Raw genomic sequence first — 23,008 nt, 5'->3', positions numbered from 1 at the left:
TTTGCTTTCCTGACTCAGGGCTGGCAGTTGCTAAGAGAAAGGGGTCTTGCGGGAGAGGAGGGGAGATAGTGTCTGTGGACAGCCAAGGGGAGCTGTGGGACTCAGCCCCTCCCCCTGGCAAATGGCCCTTTTCAGGCAGCTCTGCCAAGGGACTTGTCTCAGCCAGGAGGAAACATTCTCACGCAGAGGGGTGGCATCTGGGCCTGCTTTGTAGCCACGGAGACAGTCTTGCCCTGTTGAGGGAGCAGCTGTTGGCCACCTGCTCACCAGCCTGGGTTAAGCCCTCTTTTGAGGAGGAGTGAGGGAGTCCGGCCTGGAGAATAAAGGGTGCGTTCAGCATGGTCTGCCCGGGCCATTAGCTTTGGGAGGTGAGCCGTGAGCAGGGTGCGGCGGCCCAGATGCTCATCACGTGTCCCCCTCTCCCCCCGCCCACCTCAGGCCCCACCCACAGGGCCCCCGCCACCCTCTGGCAGCTGGCCTGTCTGCCAGCCTTTTTGTCTTGGTAGCACCTGCCCCTGCTTCCACCTCCCTGTCCCCGGGGAAGCATCTGTCCTGGAGCCAGGCAGTCCAGCAGCGGCTGTGGAGACATTCAGGGCCTTTGGCTTCCTGCCCTGGCCCTTGAACAGGGACCAGTCCAGCTTTCCCTCCAAGGCCCACCTTTGGGGGTGGCAGGACTGGGGGCTGGGGAGTCGGTGCTTGAGGAGGGGGGCTTGGCAGGGACAGGGGAGCAGGGAGATATTCTTTAAAGCTGTGGATGTACACATCCACAACCTATCAAGGAAGAGAGGAAAGAAACAGACAAAGTGAGGAACTAGAACGTGTCCGATAATCGTCCTGCTGGAGCGGAGAACTCGGTGTGGGCCCTCAGTTCTTTATGGAGGGATCAGCGCTATTCATAGAGTACTATAAGCCCGTGTCCTGCGGACGCTTTCTTTTTCCCCCTCATCATCACAGGCAGGGCTATCCTTATTTTGGCTTTTGTTTGTTTGTTTGTTTTTTGAAATTGAGATATTATTGGCATCTGATATTTTATTAGCTGCAGGTGTACACCCTCATGATTTGCTCTTTGTATATATTGCAAAATGGGCATGAAAAGAGTCTAGTTAACACGCATCACCTCACATAGCGACACGTTTCTCTTCTTGCGATGAGAACTTTTAAGATAGACTCCCAGAGACATCGTTTTGTTAATTACAGTCACGCTGCCACACAGGCCATCCCTGGGACGTACTTTTTTTTATAGCTGGCACTTAAAAACATCTTATTGTTCAATCCGTACCGCTACCCCAGGGAGCAGGCATTATTGTCCCATTTTCTAGAAAGGCACATGTGGCTCTGAGGGGTTTTTGCCACGACCCCAGGTGAATGGCAGGATGGGACTGAAGACTGAACGCGTCCGGTGAGCACCGAGCTCCTGGCCACGGCCTCCCGCTGCTCCCTGGGGCTCTGCTTTGCCTTCCTGAAGCAGAGACCTCTCTAGATCCCTTCTTCTACAGGAGAGCTAAGCTATGTATTTAACTTTTCATCTGTCATGCATTTTCTTCCTCTTTTAACCCAGAGTATAAGCAAGGGCAAGAGTCAAGTTCGAACCTTCTTGGAAGGTAGCCTCTGCTTTCCAGGGCTGTTAAACGACATACAGGGAATGCCTGGATGCTCCGTGATGATCCAAGGTGACACGGGGCTGTCCTCCCTGTGCATAGATATCCCTGACCCTCTATCTATCGGGCTTCGATAGGAATTTGTCAAATTCGAATCTTCCTTAAAACGGATTGCAAATTCCATTAGAAGTTGAAGGCGTGGGTGAGGGCAGGTCTGTGGACATGGGAAAGAGTGAGGCCTCTCTCCAGAACAGGATCTGTGCCTGGGGGCCCTCTGGGGAGGGGTTTTATAGGTCTTGCCATTACTTAAATACACGCAGATCTGGGAATCCTGTAAGCCTGAGGCCTGCGAACAGCTGCTTTGCCAAGGGTGTATTTGCCTGGTAATTCTCATTTTTATTTGATGCCCATCTGCCCCATCACTGACATCAGAGCACAGCTGCAGGTCCTGTTTTCCCTTCCCGGCGCCTGTGCCCGCGGCGTGGCCTTGCACTCAGCATGATTAAATGGCTCTTTGGGTGGCCTCACTCTGTAGTGTGTGTTTCAGGGCGGAGGGGGCAGGCCGGCAGCCCAGGGCGGCTGAGGATTGAAGCTTCCCATCAGGAAGGACAGGAGAGGCTCTGGCGGAGTCTGGGTGCCGTAGGGGAGGGTGGTGCTGGGCAGGGGCAGAGTATGGAGGCCTTCTGTGGTAGGAGGGAGGAGGTGCCCTGGGAACAGGAGGCTTCTGAACCCCAGAAAGGTTTGCCACTTTAGTAACCAAGCAGTCAGCCCTGGGGATTAAAAGGCAAGTGGTTTCACCCAAAACCAGGGCTGGCTCCAACTTCTGGAGCCTCCCAAGCCCAGCACGGGCCAAAGCCATGAGGACGGGTATGCAAGGTGCTGAAGACATTCAGTAACTATAAGTTCTAGTCTCACGATGACAAAATATAGTTTCCTTGTTATTCCTTTTGCCCCCTACATCCCCTCTCTCCCAGCGCTTCCTTGCTTCTGTTCTTCATGGCAGTCCTGGATTCAGATCCTGGATCTGGTTATCAACCAGTTTGTGTAATCTTGAACAGTTTCCTGAACCTCTCTGAGCCTCAGTTTCCATATCTGGAGAATGGGCCCAGCTATTTCCATTACTAGATATATAACTGTCAGAAATATTTTAATATGTGGACATTAAAAGAAGTGCCCAAGAGTGTTCTTAGTAGCACTAAGTAGCAACAGTAGCACTTAGTAGCAATGGTAAAAGATTGGACACCACACAGAAGGCTCTCAAAAGAAGAATGGATAAATTGTGGCACATTCACACAACCGAATTCATACAGCTCTGAGAATGGATGGCCTGCAGTTCTACTGTAGCAACAATATGCGTGAATCCTAGCAAAATAATGTTAATCTAAAAAGCAAGTCCTTTTATTAAAATTTAAATATAATCAAAATAAACAATATATTTTAAGGTTCCCCTGTATATACAATAAAACTAAAAAAGAACAAGGAAATGATAGGGGATGGGGTTGGCCTCTTGTAAGGGGAGATATAGGGAAGGATTTTTCTTAATCATGTAGAAAAATTTATTTATTTTGTTATCGAGAGATAATGGACAAGACAGTCGAAGCCGGTCTTACTAGTCTCTTATGAAAATTAACTATAGGAGAGGGCTGGTACATCATTTTAATTTATGACAATGTAGGGAAGGAACACATGAGTAGAGGTAAATTACCATTAGTATTCTAATTCTTGAGTTAGATGTAGGTTCAAGAGTGTTCTTCAGATCACTAAAGTAAATGATTGAAATAAATATAATTAAGATCCAAGCATGGACCAATAAGGATAGTGTGAATGAATAAAGTATTATAAAGATTAGTTCAGTTTTGTGCCCTGAAATCCCTTAAAAATATGATTGCAGAGATTACAGGATTGTATTAATGAGGTAATGTTCATAACAAACTACTAATGAACTGTCTGGCATCCAGTAGGTACTCAAGAAATCAAGTTAATCTCAATGTTTCTAGCCACCCATGGACCTGGTCTTGCCCTCTATAAATCAGTATCCTTAGTGCTTTGGTCCTTTAAGAATGGATCCTAAGTCACTCATTAATTTCCTTCTGCTTCCTTCCTCCCTCCCACTCCTCTCTTCTCCCCCACCAGAGCAAAGGAAGCTTGTCTATCCTGTGGTACAGAAAAATGTGATCAATATATATGAGAAGGCTTTGAGACTGTTAAGTGCTCCCAGGAAACGGTTGCTTTCCTACATGCCCTGCATCCTATCAGTGGATGGAAAGAACGAGACAAAACTCTGAGCCTGGGCAGCTTCTGCCGGTGAAATGAACATGTGGCCATCCTGCTGGTTCTGAGAGGTGAGAGCCTGATGTGGTCTGTAATATTCTAGGAGGATGCTAGGGGAGGTGGTCTGGGCTTGCACCAGGAGCAGCACCAGGAGCGGTCGAATGGAAAGAACAGTGGATTTGGACCTGGAGCTGTAAACTTTGGTTAGAAACCTGACCTTTCCACTTGCTGCCTGTAGGTAGGCAAGTCCCTCAGTCTCACTGAGCCCTGCTTTGCTCATCTGTACTGTGCAACTGGGAATAGAAATTAAACACACACACACACACACACACACACACACACACTACAGTGCCTACCTGACACGCAGCAGACATCCAAACACTGTTTGCTGAATCTTAAAGCTCTCCAGAGCTCCAGCTTTCCTCCAGAGGATTGACAGACTCACTCCAGTTAGAGTCGAAAATGCCTGATTCAGACTTGACAAGGAAGTGTCATTTTGAGTTTCAGTGCTGTTAAGTTTGGTGGAAGAGCTGGGTGACATCCGTCATGGAGTTGGAAGCAGTCCCCTGACTTCTATCCCCGCATCCCGAGCCTCCTCTGTGTCAGAACAGGATGCCTGGAGATGTGGCAATCACACGTACTCCCCTTCTCTCAGCTCTTGTGTCTGATAGAACCGAGGGAAGGAGACAGCCACAGTGGTCCTGGAAAGGAAAAGAAGTCACTGGGAAGCAATTCTGGAGAACCCCAATGGTGATGGAAGTTGGACAGATGGTTTGGGGATACGGGTGATTTCACAACCCATGGGTCTTTTAAAAGTCACCGGGCTTGACCTGAGAAAGTTACCTCCTTTTCCCTCAAAAAAGTGACTTAACCCAGCCCAGCAGCATGATTAGGTCTAGGTCTGTGAGACAGACCGGAAGCCCAGGGTGAACTCTGTACTTATTTTCAGAAGATGTATTGAACATTCATGATGTGCTAGGTCTGGTGCTGAGTTTTTTATATACTTAAGAAAAAAATCTTCACAGTATCTAACGATCAGAATGTCTCCAAGTACTCATTTTCTAGGTGTGAAACAGATTGGGACAGTTTCTTAGGTCAGATGGGGTTACCCCAAGATCAATAGTGAAAATGTGGGGGCAGAAACCAGGCGTTGAAGTGGGGGAGGCTGCCACAGACAGGAAGTAAGGGCATCCTGTATTTTAGGTCACACCTGCCTGTCTAGAGGTGGGGGTGGGGGCTGTGGGTTTCGACCAGAACACAGTTATGAGGCCCAGAAGGGAGACCCTGGAGGCCTTCAGCTTCTGCACTGGAAGTATGTCCCCCTATAGCCATTACTGACCTTCTCACACCACCTGCCCTGCCTCAACACATTGAAGCTGGAGGGAGACTAGAATTTGACTGGGATAAAGGCCTTCACCTGAAGGGATAAAACTTTGGGAGATCTTGAGCATCACTGGGAATTTGGGGGAAGGGGGGCTGCTTAAAAAGGGCCCTTTCAGTGTCCTCATCACTCTGAGGGGTCAGAATCTGTCCATCTTGTAAATATGGCCAGACTCCTCTCTCCCTGTTCTCTCCCATGTATTTGAAACTCTGGGGGTATTTGCCAGCTTTTTTTTTTTTTCCCCTAAGATTTTATTTATTTATTTGACAGAGACGGAGATCACAAGTAGGCAGAGAGGCAGAGAGATGGGGAGAGGCAGGCTCCCTGCCGAGCACAGAGCCCGATGCCGATGCCGGGCTCGATCCCAGGACCCTGGGATCATGACCTGAGCAGAGGCTTTAACCCACTGAGCCACCCAGGCACCCCTATTTGCCTGTCTTTACAAATAGGGAAAGGTCTTTTTTGGGGGGAGGTAAGGTATATGAAGGTGTTTTATAAATAGTAAAAGTTACATAAGTGTAAGGCGATGCTTTTCTTACTGCTTCCTATGGAGACTGCTGCAGGCAGGGGCCTCTGATCTCATTCCCACTGGGAGTCTTTCTCCCTCATAGGAGCCTGGCCCAGATCTGAAGCCCAGGAGTACATATTATGTAAGATTTGGCTAAACTGAATAGAGTCTCTCTTCCCATTTCAAGTTTGGTTAGATTTATTTCAATTAAGAATTTGTTTTAAGTGTTCACAAGGTGCGCAAGTACTGTGCATAATTGAAGACATAACAGAGAGCAAAAGATTGTGTAGTTCCTGTACTCAAGGAATTTACAGTCCAGTGGAGTGGCCAGAAAGGCAAAGAAAGAAAGAAAGGAAGAAGGAAGAAAAAGAGAGAAAGAGAACAAACCTTTCGGTTAAATTAAATTTTAATTAAAACCCCAGTACAGGGGCGCCTGGGTGCCTCAGTGGGTTAAGCATCTGCCTTTGGCTCAGGTCGTGATCTCAGGGTCCTGGGATTGAGCTTGGGCTCTGTGCTTAGTTGGGGGGGGGGTGGCCCACATCTCTCTCTCCCACTCTGCCCCCTCCCTCCCCACTTGTGCTCTTACTTAAAAAAACAAAACAAAACCCAAAAACCCAGTACATAAAATGCAGAGGGAAGCCTGCTTTGATTGAGGTGGAGACAGAGGAAAGAGGAAGCAAAGGAGGTAGAATGTCTGGGTGAAGCTGGCTGCACTCACCCTTTCTCTCCAGGCCTTCCTAGGGCTTCTCAGAGGCCAGCTCAAAAAACACAAAGTTTCTAGACGAAAACAGGAGAATACTTTTCTGACTTGAAGATAGGTAAGGGCTTCTTAGGACACAAAAAAGCACTAAGCATACAAGAGGAAAATGATAAATGAGACTATATAGAAATTTAAAACTTCTGTTTATCAAATGACATTGTTAAAATAAACAGGGAAGCCAGGCTGAGAGAAGATATTCACATGCATTCTATGTATTTACAATACATACATTAGACAACAAACTTGTGGCCAGAATATGTGAAGAACTGCTACAACTCAATGCAAATCAAAGAACAATTTTAAAAATTGGTCAAAGACTCACACAGACACTTCACAAAAGGATGTCTATTAATGTCCAATAAACCAAATTGAAAAAACTGGTTGACACCATCAGTCATTAGGGAAATGCAAATCAAACGGTTTACCAACAGCTAATTTGTAAACAGTGTGCCAGCATTTGAGACAGCTTTGTGTCCTTAACAGTTTGGATGGACTCCCAAGTGCTTCTTCAAATCATAGTTATAAAACTTTTTCTTATATCCTTTCTCTGCCTCCAAATTATTTTTATCCACAGCACTGAACCCATGAAGGTACAGCTAGATTTTTTTTATAGATGTCAATGGTTACGTAATCTTTCACTTGTGGCCTCTGAAACCTCTTTTCTAAGTTCGCAAATGACATATGAATATTTCTCTTTGCCAAGGAACGATCTCTCAATGGACTGCAGTTACTGCCCTCTGTGAACACAGAAACCCACGTGACTTTTAGCATACTATCCTAATGATTCTCTCTTGCCCATAAACAGGCCCACTTGTGAAGGACAAATGACAACCCAAAAGAGGGCTCAGAGACCCCTGCCCAGAGCTCTAAGAGGCTCCCCTAGGGACTAGGGAACATTTGGAAAAATTATGCCAAAACCACCAGTGAGGATTCATTGCACACCCACTAGAATATGTGAAATGAAAATTCTAATCACAAGGTTTGGCAAGGATGGGGAATTACTGGAAATCTTATCCAGAGCTGGTAGGAACACAAGATGGTACAAAGCACTTCGGAAAGCAGTCTGACAGTTTCTTTAAAGCTAAATGTGGATCTACTCTCTGGCCTGGCTGCTCCACTCATGGGTCTCAAAACACGTCCACAAAAAGGCAAGTACAGATGTTCATAACAGCTGTATTCACAATAGGCAAAAACTTGAAATGACCCAGACAAACAGAACGATGGATAAGCAAATCATGGTCTATCATATCGTAGGAAACACTATTCAGCAATGAACAGGAATGTATTACTGATACACATAATTAAAAAAAAGAAGCCAGGTACAAAACACTGCATTCTCTGTAATTCCACTTACATGAAATTCTACAACAGGCAAACTTATCTATGCTAAAACAACAATAATAAGAGCAAAAACAGAAGTTAAGTGCTTGGTTGCAGATGGGGTAGGATGGTAGCAGGAAACTGGGAAAAGATATGAGGAAACTATCTGGGGGTGATGAGAATATTCTAGATCTTACTAGGGACATGGGATACATGGGTGATACGTTTGTTAAAGCTCCTTGAACTAAAACAGGTAAGACCTGTGCATGTAGATGATATTTCCATAAAAAAAGTGTTAGGCAAAGAATTCATTAGTTTTCAATGTCAAGAAAGCAGTGTAAATAACTTTCTGGACCCTTCCTCTCTGGAGAACAGCTCACAAACAACTAAGAGAACAAGAAGCTTCAAAATAAACTTTAGCTCGGTGAAACTAGGTAACCCACAATATGTGGAGACAGCAGATGGAGAAATGATGAATGACTTATGAGAGGACAGAGTCAAACCTGACCCCAAAGGGGAGAAGGTGAAGGGATGGGGTTGTTGACTGACAAGAGTCAAGTTCATTGGCCTGCAGAATCCCAGAAGGGCTTGGGTACCAGAGAAATCAGGAGGGAGAAGGAGGGGTGGATGCTGTAGCAGAAGGACTGTTTGAAAACCTGGTTCTCTACACCCTCCCCACTACTTCCCTAAGCCACCATCGTTATGAACACACAAAGCCCTTCTTTTACTTTTCTGCAAACCTGTACCCTTCCCAAGGCTGAGAGTCCAGAAATCTAAAGCCAGGTAGATCTGTAGACTGATTCTGTTTTCCCACTCTATACAATACTTCCCTGACAAAAGAAGGTACAGAGTCAGTTACCATGTCATTTTCAAGCATACCATGATCTTGAAAAGAGGAAGGGCAAGAGGAGATTTTAGGTAGTGAAAAAAACCATCAAATTAATACTGTCAAATATCATCTAGCTACATACATGGGGTATGTAATATATCTTCTAGTATTGTACCTCAGGTAGTCTTTTTAATGACCATAAATGAATCTGTGAGGTAGTACAGACTCTATTATTCCCTATATTACTGGTAAGAGAAATTGAGGCACAGAAGTGTTACATGACCTGTCCAAGGTCACACAGCCTGTTACTATCTACTCAGAACAAGAGTCCTGGTCCTTTGGTTCTATGATCAGTGTTCCTCCACCATCCAATGATAACTACTACCCCTCTTCAAAAATATGAGTGGACAGACAAAAAGAAGAATATGCTGTGATTCCCTTTATATTCAATCCTAGAAAATGTAATCTAATTCTTAGAGACAGAAGGCAGATCAGCGGCTGTCTGAGGACAGGAGAGCAGAGCCAAGTGGGAAGCAGAGATCACAAAGGGACTTGAAGGAATTTGGGGGGAGGTAATGGATTGCTCACTGATTTTTTGTTTTGGTATTGTTTTGTTTTTAAAGACTGTATTTATTTGAGAGAGAGAGAGAGCAAGAGCACGGGGGCTGGAAGTGCAGAGGGACAAGCGGACGCCCTGCTGAGCGTGGAGAAGGGCTCCATCCTGGGACCCTGAGACCAGGACCTGAACCAAAGTCAGACACTGAACTGACTGAACCACCCAGGCACCCTGATTGCTCACTCTTTTGTGATAATTTCTCTGGTATTTACATAAGTCAAAACATCAGATTTTATACTTTAAATATGTACACTTTATTGTGTGTTGATTATCCACAATAAAGCTGTTTGAAACAATATGGCCAGAAATGAATCAGTTGCAGGGAAGCCCTACATTTACCATTTCCACTTTTTGAACTTCTACAAAACATAAAAAAACATGCTAGATCTACAGAATAATATAGACCCTGCCTTTGTAGGGATATGCCTATAGAAGAGGATGTCAAAAAAGAGAACCAACATTTATATAGCATCTGTAACGGACACCTTGTTTTTGTCCCCTCCCCCAAATTCATATGTTGAAACTCTAGCCCCTACTGGGATGGTATTAGAAGGCGGGGGCTTTGGGAGATGATATGTAAAGATGATTCAAGAGGGCAGAGCCCCTATGATGGTGTTCGTGTCCTTATGAGAAGAGGAAGAGACCAGGGTACTCACTCTCCTTACCAGGTGAGGCCAAGATGGCCCTCTTGTAGAGGGAAAAGAGGCTGGCTCTCTGCAGAGTATGCATACCATGATCTTGGACACCCCAGTCTTCAGAATAGTGAGAAATAAATGTTGTTGAAGCCACCTGGTCTATGATATCTTTGTTAATAGCAGACCAAACTAAGAAACATCTAATGTATTATCTTTGAGAATTTTCATTGAGCCCTATGTGATGGCCATTACCATCACATCCATCATATTGGTAAGAAATGCTCAAGCCAGTGATAGTTGGTGTCTCAGGGAGACAATAACTAACAGTCCTTTTCTCCACTCACTTCCTGACTTCTGAGCTCTGACTCGGGAGTCAGGTGTACAATGATGAAAATGTCAACTTTATTACCGATAAAAGCTGGTTTGGAAGGTTTGGCTGAGAGGTGCTGCCAAATGGGTCTGCTAATAGGCTCTCCTGAACTGAACTGAACTCTGAAATTGCAAGCTTCCCCCCTGGGGCCCCACTAAACTAGCGCAGAGTAGGGTTTGCAGGCTTCCTGGAGACAAACCACTTTGGGCATGCCCAGTTCCTTTTTCCAAACTCACGGACTAGTGGGACCATGGGTAGGACTGGATAAAGTTGGGGAACAAGTTGGGGGGAGAATCTGTAAGTATAATTTTAGGGCAGTCCCTTCACAAGAAAACACAAGCAATCAGAAAAAAGTATACCCCCAACAGTCAAGAGGGATTCAGACACAGGTCTACACTCCAAAGCATTTACTGTGTCAGTGGGTTTCATGCTAAAAGTTGTGTGCAAAAATAATTTCTGTGCACTAGGTCCTAAATTAAATGGACTAATTTCTGTGCATCTATTCTGCCTAGGTGAGCCCATGATGAGACAGGCTAAGTTAAATGTCATGGTCCTTGTCCTTGAGGAGTTCAAGGACTGATCAGCCATTCTTGAGTTACAGCTTTGGCCTCAACTTGCCTCTTCAATATGTCTTCCACTGATCCATTGTGGCCTCATATGGCCACAAACAGGACTACTATGCATGGCTCCAATATATACAGCTCCAACCCTTGCCTTTATTCTGTTATCCCTTTTGCCTGGAATCCAACTTAATTAAGTATATAGTTTTTGAGCATCTTCTGTCTTAGGACTGCAGAAGTCACCAATATCCTGGTGACTGGATATTGCAAACCGTGGTCTTTGATGTTTAAATTCTATCGATCTTTCTAGGTCCACTTCCTTTAGGAAGGCTTCTCAGGTTTTCCAGTCAGGCATGATCTCTGATCTTTGCTTCTTTGGAGTATCTGAATTGTAGATTTGAGTGGCGCCTCTGACTGCTCATCAGTGACTCCTCAGCCATGCCTATCAAGGGACACACGAAGGAAACTCTCCATAATTCCACGACTCATCTCCACAGTAGAGTCTTGAAAAGCTGGTCTTTCATTCCTTTGACCCCAAATTTTGCTGCCTAGCTTACAGTGGGCAGAAGAGGAAGAGTTAATGGGTGACAAGGTACCACTTATCGGGCGGCACTTGAATCTTGCTCTGTCACCTCCTCCTCTAATTCACCTTTGCCTTAGTAGCTACTGACCCTGCTTCTCACCTTTCTGTTGCTGTGGTTACTTGTCCTCTTTGCCTTCCCCTGTCAGTCATCCAACCTCCGCCTCTGACTTCAAGTGCGAACGAACCTCAGCCAGATGGCCTTGACTTCTCCTACAGCCCAGTATCTGTTCACTCTTTGTTTTGAGCCCATTCCATTATCCAAGTCCATCCCAGGAAGCAGAGCTGCTCTGGCCTGGGCCCAGAGCCAGATTCTATCTCAGTGAAACCCTCAGGACTCCTTTGGGTTTTTCCAGGTTTAGATTTACCAAATGTCTCACCAGACCAAGGAATATGGTCATATCTTTTTTTTTTTTTTTTTCCTGTCTGTACAGGAGCAAGGAGTGGGAAGACCTCCTCTATTACTAAAGAAATTTTGGTTTGCAATATAAATTGAATTCAAACAAACATTAAATAAAAGGGGGCTTTGGGGGGCACATGGGTGGCTCAGTGGTTTAAGCCTCTGTCTTCTGCTCGGGTCATGATCCCAGGGTCCTGGGATCAAGCCTCACATCGTGCTCTCTGTTCGGTGGGGAGCCTGCTTCCCCCCACCCTGCCTGCCTCTCTGCCTACTTGTGATTTCTCTATCAAATAAATAAATAAAATTTTAAAAAGGGGGGGCATTGGCCAGAGTACTGGGCCATCCCTTGGAATCTAGACAGGGCTGTAACCTGGTTGGGATCAGAAACAGTGAGCAAAACCTCAGGAATCCAGAAGCCCTGTCTCTCTTCGCGCTTTGGTTTCTCTCTGTGTATCTGCCGCACTGTTTTCTCTGCTTACAGACTGTTTTTCTGTTTCCTTGTTCCCAGTTCCCATGGCAAAAAATGGCCAATAGCTTTAATGTTTACATATAAGTCCTGACACAAGGAAATCGAGAGAGAAAACATTCTATCCCTCAGTCTTGGGTCCAAAATTCTCAGGTAAGAGCCTGACTGGCTCAGCTTGATTTGGATGTGTTTCCTGGGTCAAGGAGGCAAGGAGGCAGGACATAGCAGCTTCTGCTGCTACTGCGTGGAGGCCAGAGGGAAAGGCAAATTCCTAGAGAAAGGGGTACTTGCTGAAAAGTGTATGAAGAGGCATCTAAAAAGTGTCTCCTAGGGGCGCCTGGGTGGCTCAGTGGGTTAAAGCCTCTGCCTTCGGCTCAGGTCATGATCCCAGAGTCCTGGGTTTGAGCCCCACGTCAAGCTCTCAGCTCTGCGGGGAGCCTGCTTCCCCCTCTCTCTCTTCCTGCCTCTCTGACTACTTGTGATCTCTCTCTCTCTGTCATATAAATAAATAAAGTCTTCTTAAAAAAAAAAAAGGAAAAAATAAAAAGTGTCTCCCACACCCTTGCAAGGAGTGGAGCACATATCGACAGCCACCGTCTCTAGGAAACAAGCCCCCCCATTCTGCATCGCGCTGCTGGTCATTATTGCTGATAATATGCTTATTTATAGGTGTTCCCTCTTCCCCAAACCCTACCCCCTCCTTAAGCTCCTGGAGGGCAGGGATAGGCTTAGAACTCTTTGTAATCCACACACCCATAACATACACCCCCAACATACGCCCCCAACACACGCACACACGCACTGCTTATCCGGTGCCCGCATTCAGCAGATTCACCTGGTGGAGCTGAGAGAATACTGGGATGTAACAATAATCGTTCTGCGCCCCTTATACATTAGCTCATTTAATCCTTGAAATAATCCTGTGGGGTAGAAACACTTGAGGAGACTGAGGAACATAAGTAGATTGTCCAAAGCGATGTAACGAGTAGGTGGTAGAGACAGGATTCGAACTCAGGCAGTGTGAGGCTCGGGTTTGGAGTATTAACCTCAGACCGTTCCACCTTTCCAGGAATGTTTGATGAGTTTCTACCTTGCTTCTCAGGTTTTTTCAAGTGAGCCACCTCTGTATTTGTACATAGGCAGCAGTGTCCCTGAACAAGATGAAAAAGCAGAAGTCAGGACTTAATTGGCCTTCCTCCCTTTGGTGGAATGATCTTCTCTCTCTTTTATGTCCACACCATACACCTTGTGTATGGGTAGGACCTGTAATGCTTTTCTCTACTGATCTGTTTATGCATCTGTTTTGTGTACATGACCAGTGGGGTTCATTTTTATTCTTTAATTAACATACTTTCATTTTAAATAAAAACATTATTGGGTAATTAGTTTTAAGTTATGTATGTAAGAAAAAAAACCATAATAAAAATTAGCGATTTCTTATTCCTCTCCCTCTGTCCTGCTTCCTTTTCCAAAGAGAAAGTCACTTTCAACTCCAAATTATTCATGTTATGTCCCCTATATTTCCAACTCACAGAGTTTGCTGCTTGCTTATCAATTTTAGATACTAGTTATAGATTTCTGATATTGCTAATGAGGGTTTTAAACTCATGTACATTCCGTCCTTCTCTTCTTCTAGCCCTCTCCTATTTCTGGTTAACAATGTTTTTGTTATCCTAACTGTATAAATATTGTTTATTATTAAACCAATTAATGTATTTTAATTACATATCAATTCTAGCACATACTTTTTTTTCCCTGGGGTTAATAATTGCCTTTAATATTCCTTTATGTAGTTTTATGTCGACACTTGACTAAGTTCTCTTACATACTCTCATAGCTCTGTGAAACTCTGCTCGATAACATTTCCACGTTGTTAAGACTGTCAGTTATCGGGCGCCTGGGTGGCTCAGTGGGTTAAGCCGCTGCCTTCGGCTCAGGTCATGATCTCAGGGTCCTGGGGTCGAGTCCCGCATCGGGTTCCCTGCTCAGCGGGGAGCCTGCTTCCCTCTCTCTCTCTCTCTCTGCCTGCCTCTCTGTCTACTTGTGATCTCTGTCTGTCAAATAAATAAATAAAATCTTTAAAAAAAAAAAAAAAGACTGTCAGTTATCCCACATCTAGACGGCTCTCCTGGAGTTCTCGGACTCCCTTATTACAAGTTGGTTGATCTTCTGGCTGTCTATCTGTTGTAACCCTTTTCTTTGCTGACTTCCTGAGAATTCTTTTCACCTCTCTCTTGTCTCCTAATTCTCCAGTCTGTCCTCTGTTTTTATTTCAACAGAGCATATTTTCCAGAAGTAGCTTTCTAAGAAAGAGTACATTGGAGATTTTTTTTTTTTTTTTTGAGACCTTGCTCACTGAGAATCTGTTTCTCTGCCTATTCTTGACTTGGGTGATATAGAATTCCAGGCTGGAAATTGTCTACACTTAGAATTTTGGAGGCATTACTATTGTCTTCCATTTTCAATATTGTGATTGAGAAAACTGATGTCATCCTGATCCCTAGTCATCATTTTTGGTCTGTTCCCCAGTCCCCCTCACTATGTTCTCTCAACTTTTAGGATCCCCTTTTTGTTTCAGAGTCTGAGTTTATAAGGCTGTAAGATTTGATGTGGGGCTTTTTACATTTTATATGAACACGTGGTAGGCCTGTCAGTTTGTAGATTTATGCTTGACTTTGGGGAAATTTTGCTTGTATTATTTCTTTGATAATTTCTTTATCTGTTTTCTCTGTCCCCCCACTTCCTCCTTGAATTCCTACTAGTTAGAAATAAGACCCCTACTCTTTACACTCTAATTCATTTTCTTTTTTGCTAACATATTTTTAACATCCGAGAGCTTGTACTTTTTCTCTGATTATTTTTTACAAAATAAAACTCTGTTCTTGTTTCACAAATGCAATATTGTCTCCTACTTCTCTAAGGATACTAATGATGGATTTTGTTTTGTTTTAGTTTATTTACTTTTTATTCTGTTCCCTCCATTGTTCTGTTTCTCCCAGGTTCCTTTTTACCATTGTTTTGTTCTCTTTCATGTTTGAGATTTTGTTCTAAGGTCTGGCAATCCTTAGTTGTTCACTCATATTTAAGAGCAAAACATTAAGAGTGTCATTGGAGGCTCTTTGTGCATGAACAGGGCTTTTAGAACAGTTTTGTTTGTTTGTTTGTTTCTTTTTTTTCCATGGGGAGCCCCAAATGTCGGCATCTGTAAGTCTCCTTTTTGAAGGAGTTTGGTCTTACCATTCAAAAGAGATTCTCCTGGGGCTTGGGCAGGAAGGAGTAAACAGCTTCTTGGTTATCAAAGCAGAGGGGGCCTGTGATCTGTTTTCCAGGGATGCCTCCAGGGAGTAGCAAGATGCTAGAAAGGAAGAACTGGAAGGGCAAGGAGACCATAAGACAATACTGTAAAAGGTTCTTGTTCAGCAAGAAAAGTAACACAGTAGCAGGGGGCTGCTGGACCTAATCACAGATAGGGATTGTAGCTGTCTGAGCAGAAACCTGAGTGGACACAGACTCAAAGAGGGCTACTCATTCCCACTGCTTCATGTCTTGGTGCTCTAGAAAGTTTCATAACACTGATATCGTTTTGTAGAGAGGTACCTTAGGTAGATCTGATTCTTATTTTGTTTTTTTGCTTCTCAAGCAGTCTGTGGAATAGATGCTCAAACTGAAAAGATTAGGTTAAGCTATAGGAAGTAAAGAAAATAGTTTATGGACTGGGATTCATAGCTACTACATGTACATTTGCATATAAACTAACGCCAAGTGTCCCAAATACTACTGACATAAAATAAATTCCCAGGCCTCGGGTGCAGGAGTTCTGGATAGGCTTCTGTTGGCTCCCTGGCTGCCCCCAGCTTCTACATCCACCACTGGAGGAGGCTGCAGAACATGTCTTCCTGCTTGCACATCATCAGGGGATTTGCCAGCCCTCCAAAGGGAAGACAAATGAATGTAGCTGAAGCTGCTGACGTTTCTGGAGAAAATTTTGGTCCTTTAGCTTAGGAATCACACATGTGTGTGCACACAGGTACACATGTATACGCACACGGATTAGGCTCCTAATTCAGGTAATCAGGGGACAGATGGGGGAACCAAGCTCACTTCTAGCCTGATTCCAGCCCAGGGGTCTCCGGGGAAAGCCCCCGTGCCTCCAGAGATGCCATCACCGAGTGTCTGGGGTAACTGGGGGCCTGCTCAGCTTAGAGCTTCTTGGAGAACAGAGATGGCGTCAGGGCATGGAGGCCCAGGGGAGGACGGGAATAGGGGCTGCAGCGCTCCTGAGCCCTAGTGCAGAGCAACCCTCCCTCCTCCCCTCCATCTCCCTGAGAGTCCTCATGCTGAGGCAAGGTGTCACCATATTTTCAGCAATTCTGCTAAGTTGTGTCTCGGAGAAGTGAAAGACAAATCTCCAGAGGTTTACATGTTTGATTCACACCTAACGCGGCAGCTGTCTGCTGCCGGGGGAAACGCTGCTGTGCAGATTTCCAGCAGCAGCAGCCAGAGACTAAGTCTTCAACCTTTCAGCCATTTTGCTTGTCTTGTTGTTGGGGCCTTGGGGAAAAGAGCGAATGAGGCTGTCCCAACCCTCCTTGCTAGGAACAATTCAGACACCAGCACTTTGGGAAGGTAGAAACCTGGCCAGGGGCGGGGGGCACTTAGCAAGGTGTGGCAGGAACCTCTTCATCATCCTCATAAGGTGAGATGCTGCTCTCTTAATAAATGCATACCGATTGCATTCTAATAACACTCTGTGCTTATTGCAAAGGACCTTGACCAGAGAGCCTCATTAAAATCTCATGACAGCCTCATGAAATATACAAAAGATTCTGTGTTCTGTGTGTCAAGGAGAGAAACTGAGTCTTGAATGACGCTATGTGACCCACGATTAACCTGTAACAAAAAGGCCCAGAAATCCATATTTATTCTCATTGTCTCTCTCTTTCTTTCTTCATTGTCTTTGAGCAAATTATCCATTTAATAGTATGTTTTATTACTAGACCACTAAGTATATACATGGAATCTGATGCATTAAAACCAAGGGGGGAAAAAAGCCCAATTCATAATATGAATGTCTTAGGGGATGATCTTTCTTATCAAGGAGCAATTTTTTCACTTTAAGATGATTTCCCTTGGGGGCGCCTGGGTGGCTCAGTCATTAAGCATCTGCCTTCCGCTCAGATCATGATCCCAGGGTCCCAGGATCAAGCCCCATATTGAGCCCCGCATCAGGCTCTCTCTGCTCAGCAGGAAGCCTGCTTCTCCCTCTCCCACACCCCCTGCTTGTGTTCCTTCCCTCATTGTGTCTCTCTCTGTCAAATAAATAAAAATAAAATCTTAAAAATAAAAAAAAGATGATTCCCCTTGGAAGTCCATTAATGGTAAGCTTCCCTGGTATGTTTAAATATTGGCTGCTGGATCTTTTCACAGAAAAGTAGAGAAGGCAGAGGGGGATGCTGTCTGAAGCTGAAGTACCTGTTTGTCACTGAGCAGCAGAGAGCAGTTGGAGATTAACAATGATTTCTGAAATGATGGTGTAAGCTGGTGAGTACATAGAATTGATTCATAAAAATGCAACTTATGTACAGTTTCAGGGCCATATGCATTTTATGAAAGTGAGCCTTGCCTGTAGCGGTATAAACCCAGAAGTGTGGAACCCCAGAGGGGCTTGGAGGCTTTGTGGGGTAAGACTCAGCAAGGTGGAGGGCTCTCTCTTGACAAAGAAGACACCAGAGATCCCAGCCAAACGGCCTTATAGAACAAAGCTGCCTGAGAGGCTGGGACAGCTGCAGTGTCAAGACAGCCATAGGTGATTGGCAGGTAAAGGGCTGTAAAGCTTCTGGTCCTAAATCCAGATGGAGTTTACTGGTCCTTCCCCTCCATGTAGGATGTCTTGGATTCAGAAATGCAGGATCGCTTCAGTGCTGAAAATTTGCCGGAATTTTAATCCCCTTGGGAGGTAGCGTGGGCTCCTGAGAACATAACAGACCAGCGTTTGAATACGGGCTCAGCCACTTCCCCACGAGATTTCTCACTTCCCCAAGCCTTCGATTCTGCATCTGAAAACGGAGAGCGTAATTAACTACCTTGCAAAGAGGTGGTAAGCCTTAGAGATGATGTCTGTGAAGGATTTGCATTGAGCAGGCACTCAAAATTGGTAGCTATTACTTTTCTTGGAAGAGAGGCTGAAATCCCATGGTGGCGGGGGGCGGGGGGAGGTGGTGCAGAAAGACTGCCTCAGCCACACCGGGTTGGGAGAGGACTTCAGTAAAGAATGGATGGGTAGTCAGCATCCCCTCGCATCTCCCCCTCCCCGTGCCTTAAGTGCAGGCCTGCACATCCAGCAGCACTGGGGCCGGTGCCAGAAGCTGCCCATGCCTGGCAGGCACAGCTTGGAACTTTGCATCAGAAGCAGGATGGTGCCAATCAGACACACCCCTCTGGGACCTTGAGTCAGGTGCCAGTGATGCAAAGACATGGGGTGGTGGAGAATCCACTTTGGGGTGCGCGGTGGCGGCTGCATCCGGTTTCCAGGCTGGGTCTGGGGAGTTCCAGCTGTGGTGCAGGGCAGACTGAGGCTTGTAGCTCTCAACCCTGGGACGTGCTGGGCGTTCATCAGAGTGGTTTTGTGGAGGGATTTTTGGCTGCTGAGCCTCCTTTGTTCTGATCTGTGTTCTGAGACTGCCTGAAAATTCTGCGGGTTACCCCAAACACCCTTCAAATTTTTTTTTCTCTCTTTAAGTCAGAGAAAGTTCATTTCTGTCCTTAGCAACAGGAACTTGACTCGTATGCCTTTCAAAACCCCCTGACTTAAAGTAGTTCCCCCTGTTTCTAGTTCCTTGATCGTGTTAATCACTATTGGCAATGATTTTTCCCAATTTGATATTTGTTCACGACCTGTTTTCCTTCCCTGAAAGCTGCCTGAGGGACCTTGTCCCCATATTCCCCCGGGGCCTCTCAACTGCCAGGGGCCCAGCAGCTGCCTGGCCTAGTGTATCAGTGATACCCATGGGCCCTGGCACCAGACTCACTGGCTCTGAATCATGGTGTTGCCACTGTGTGATTGTGGACCTCTGTGTCTCTCAGCTTCCCCATCCGTAAAGCGGGGGTGAGGTCGGTTCCTGTATACAGTTGTGACAATTAAATGAATGCGTGTATGTGATCAGTTGAGTGGCACCGATCGTTTATGAATGAATGGAACTTAGGAGATATTAAATTAGAATAACGGCTGCTTTTCAGGATTTTATGACTCCTGTCTCATCACCTCAACCTTCACACTCCGGAAGGCCCCTCTCCCTAGGACCAGGCTGAAAGTTTACCAGATGAGTTTGTTGGGTCTGTTGGCTCACAGAGCTGAGGGGGCAGGCTTGGAGGCATCTCTCCACACCAGAGTCTGCCCAGGTTTTGTACATAAGCATCCCCAACTTAAGCATTCACAGCCTGGGAAGTCAAGCTTTTCTGAAACCCGTGAGTCATGGCGCCTCTCCCCTAGAGGCCTGTCATTGTCTCTCCCCAGCCTGCTGTGGCTAACAGGACTGCCACTGCTTCCAGGAAGAGCTGGTCCTTGGGGGAGCCCCTGGCCTTAGAGGATACAGGAGCATCAGGGCAAAGCATCTCATCCGGACGGAGGGAGCTGGGGTTGGGCAGCCACCCAAAACACTGCATTCCTGGATGACTGCTTTTCTCTGGAATCAGTGAGTGACTTTTCCACGGCCTTGGTCTTCCGGCTCAGGGGGCTGGGTGCCGCGTGAGCCGATTTCTCTCTGTGTGTGCTGTGTGAATTGAGTGATGGTGCAACCGAGCCTGGGGCAGAGAGTTCAAACATTTGCTGCTCTATTTTAAGGTCCCCAGTTCTGTCTGTTTCCCAGCAATCATCACTTGGTCAGAAGAAAGGGAGAGCGGGGTGCGGAAAGGGAGGCCCAAGCCACAGTCGCTCATTACTTCCAGCTGGGTGGAAATTCCCATTCTCGACAGACGCAAAGCATCTCCCCTGCCCTAAAACCCAGTGACTCAGAATTCTTCACCCGTCAAGGTCAGGACAAAGTCTTGCTCAGTTTAATAACAAAAAATCAGGACAGCACTGCATTCTTTGCATGTATCTTAGATTTCTCAGACCTCATTCACACACTTTCCTCCCATTCGTTGGGCAAGACAGACAGACATCACTACCCCCTGTTTACAAGGGAGAAAACTGAGACACAGAGAAGTCGGTGATTGCCCATGGTCACACAGCTTAGTCATAGAACCAGTCACAGGGGCTAGCTCTCCTGAGTTTTAAATTACATTCTGTCAGTGCCAGTAAATGGTCCTTTATTATCTTCTCTCCATAGCAGGTGCCTTCCCTGTGCTCACGATCAAACACGTGATGGAGAGCGGGACATGAGAGGGCGGCTGGAGGATGGTAACTTCCTGTTCCTATGGCTTCTTGCTCCTGCAGGAGAGGACAGTCGCTCCACAAATAAACAGTGTCCGTTGTGTGCAGCAACTGTGGTTTTGCAGGTTGACAATCCGTGGAAGAGAAAGTTGCTAAACACAATCCATGCAAAGAGAAAATTATAGGAAAATGTAGTGAGATGCTGTACTGTTGCAAACCCAGTGTTATGGGAATAGAGAGAAAGGGCCGATTCATTTTGTCAGAGGCAATGAGGAAACGATCAGGGATGAGGTCATTTTTTCCCCCTCCAACTTATAATCATGAGTTTTTTCAAGCATATGGAAGAACTGAAAGATGATGACCACCACCATCCAGATTCAACCACGGTTTGCCATATTGTCTTTGTCTCTCAATACACAGATCACTGGACATAGACACGCAGATACTTAGGTGTTTACGTAGGCATATAGCTGAATCATTTGGCAGTAAGTAGGAGGTGTCGTGACATCCGCTCCCGAGAAGTTCAGCAAGCATCTTCTAAGAATGAGGACATTCACAGAGGTGAATTTTGAGTTGGGTCTTGTCAGATAAATAGGAGTTTTTCAGACAAATGAGGAATGTCATTCCAGGTAGCAATGACGATGCAAGCAAAAGCAAATGGGTGAGCCACACACATGGAGTAGTGTCTGGTGGGAAGGTTGAGGGTGACCAGAGCTGAGGGGGTGTGGGTGCTGGTAGAAGAGGAGGTTGTAGCAACTGATGGGAACCAGACTGTGGAGGAACCGGGACGTCCTGGTAAGGAGTTTCAGGGCGACCCTGGGGAAGGTGGGCGACGCTGAAGGCTTTGAAAGAGAGAAATGCCATGCTCTGATTTATCTTTGTCTGGCACCAGAGTAGGTGGAATGGGTAGGATGGAGAAGACGGGTTAGCCCTTGAAAGGGTGGGGACAAAGGTAGTGAAGATGGAAGGAGAAGATTCCAGAGATCAGATCAGAGTAGACAGGATTTGGAGACTGGAATTAGGAGGGATGGAGGAGAGGGATCACTGATGGTGAGTGAGGTTTCTTTCAAAGGCAACTGAATAGATGCTTTCCTGCCATTAATTAACGTCATTAGTCTAGTCAAATGTGGTGGTATGTGCAAAAAACGGAATCCGTCTTGGACAAGTTAAGTATGAAGGCACCTAACTTGCCTTAAACTCTAGCAGGGACCAGAGAGATAGACGTGGTTACAGCAATAACAACTTAGTGTGGAAGAGGCTATCATACAAGAGGAGAGGCGGGTCAAGGCCACAGCCCTGGACAGCACCTGAACCGGACGGACAGAGAGAAAGCGAGAGGAGCTGCCACTGAGCTGGGGGATGGGCCGCCGCGGCCACCCCACCTGGCAGGTTCACGGTGAGCGATACATGAGCTCATATGCGTGAAATTCCAAACTCCAGGTGAGTTGCTCGGTAAGTGAAGAACCATTTCTAGAGTGGAGGGACGTTCTAGATGAACTGCATGACCCCAGGGTCAAAAGCTGCTGGGGTCCCAAGGCTGGCCCTCCACAAACTGAGTCTTGGAAGCAGAACGTTCTTTTCCTGTGCCTCCTCTACTCTTCCCAAAAGGTGAAGACCAGATTGAACTATGAGAGAAGATAAATCTTCCTCTCTCAAATCCTTCTGGAGCTGGAGAAATGAGTGTTTTGAAACCCAGGGCAGAAAAGAGCTTTCTGCAACTCTGGAGGAGGCGGGGGCAGTGTGTGGAGTGAGTGGTTAATGCACGGGGGCTGGAGTCAGATGACCCCATGCCAGGCCATTGCTCTGCCTTCCGTTCCTTCCTCAGTTAACCTCTCAGTGCCTCAGTTTCCCCACCTGTAAAACAACAAGAGGATACCTTCTCCGGAAGTTAGTGCGAGGAAGAAACGAGATGAAGACCAGAATCACCGTAAACGCAGAGCACAGAAAATGTTCACTGAAGGCTAGCGATGATCACCGTTTTTACCGCAGCCCGGGGGTTCGGCAAGCCCGGGGATTTGGATCTGGCAAACTCCCCTGGGGCCACACTTGGAGCAGCACAGCCAGACGGCTGGTGGAGAAGGAGGGGCTCCCCCCGCCTCAGTCACACAGCTCGCCGCGTGTCTCCCCGTGCTCAGATGTGTGGGGCCCATTAGGGAGAGCTCATTTCTTTCTCTGCAAAACATCACGGACCCCCCACCGTGTTCTTCCCTCTGTCCACCTGGGCCTGTTTCTAGGACAGCTGCTGTGTCAGGGGCTGATGGCCTGGGAGCTTGTGAAAGGACCACCTGTTCCCATGGCTGCCCCTGCCCCCTCCCTGCCCACCCCAACCGCGCCAGTGCCGGC

At 46.2% G+C, this 23,008-nt stretch overlaps 1 protein-coding gene across 9 annotated transcripts in view; it reads left to right on the top strand.

Moving 5' to 3' along the window:
• Positions 1 to 17,769, top strand: part of RGS8 (regulator of G protein signaling 8) — a 149,775-nt gene extending 132,006 nt beyond the window's left edge. For 8 of the 9 annotated variants that reach the window (XR_006386639.1, XR_006386641.1, XR_006386637.1 and 5 more), the window contains 2 exons: positions 3,732 to 3,940; positions 17,722 to 17,769. Coding sequence is in view for 1 of the 9 variants with exons in the window: in XM_044267257.1 (XP_044123192.1) it covers positions 3,732 to 3,786 (55 nt within the window). In the remaining 8 variants the exon portion in view is untranslated. Of the gene's footprint in view, positions 1 to 3,731; positions 4,004 to 17,721 lie in introns of those variants that run through there. The other variant, XM_044267257.1, reaches the window with a different exon arrangement.
• The last annotated feature ends 5,239 nt before the right edge of the window (positions 17,770 to 23,008 follow it).

Source organism: Neovison vison, chromosome 10, assembly GCF_020171115.1.
Source record: "Neovison vison isolate M4711 chromosome 10, ASM_NN_V1, whole genome shotgun sequence".
Lineage (NCBI taxonomy): Eukaryota > Metazoa > Chordata > Mammalia > Carnivora > Mustelidae > Neogale > Neogale vison.
Note: the sequence above shows the minus strand (reverse complement) of the source record. Positions and strands in the feature narration are given on the sequence as shown.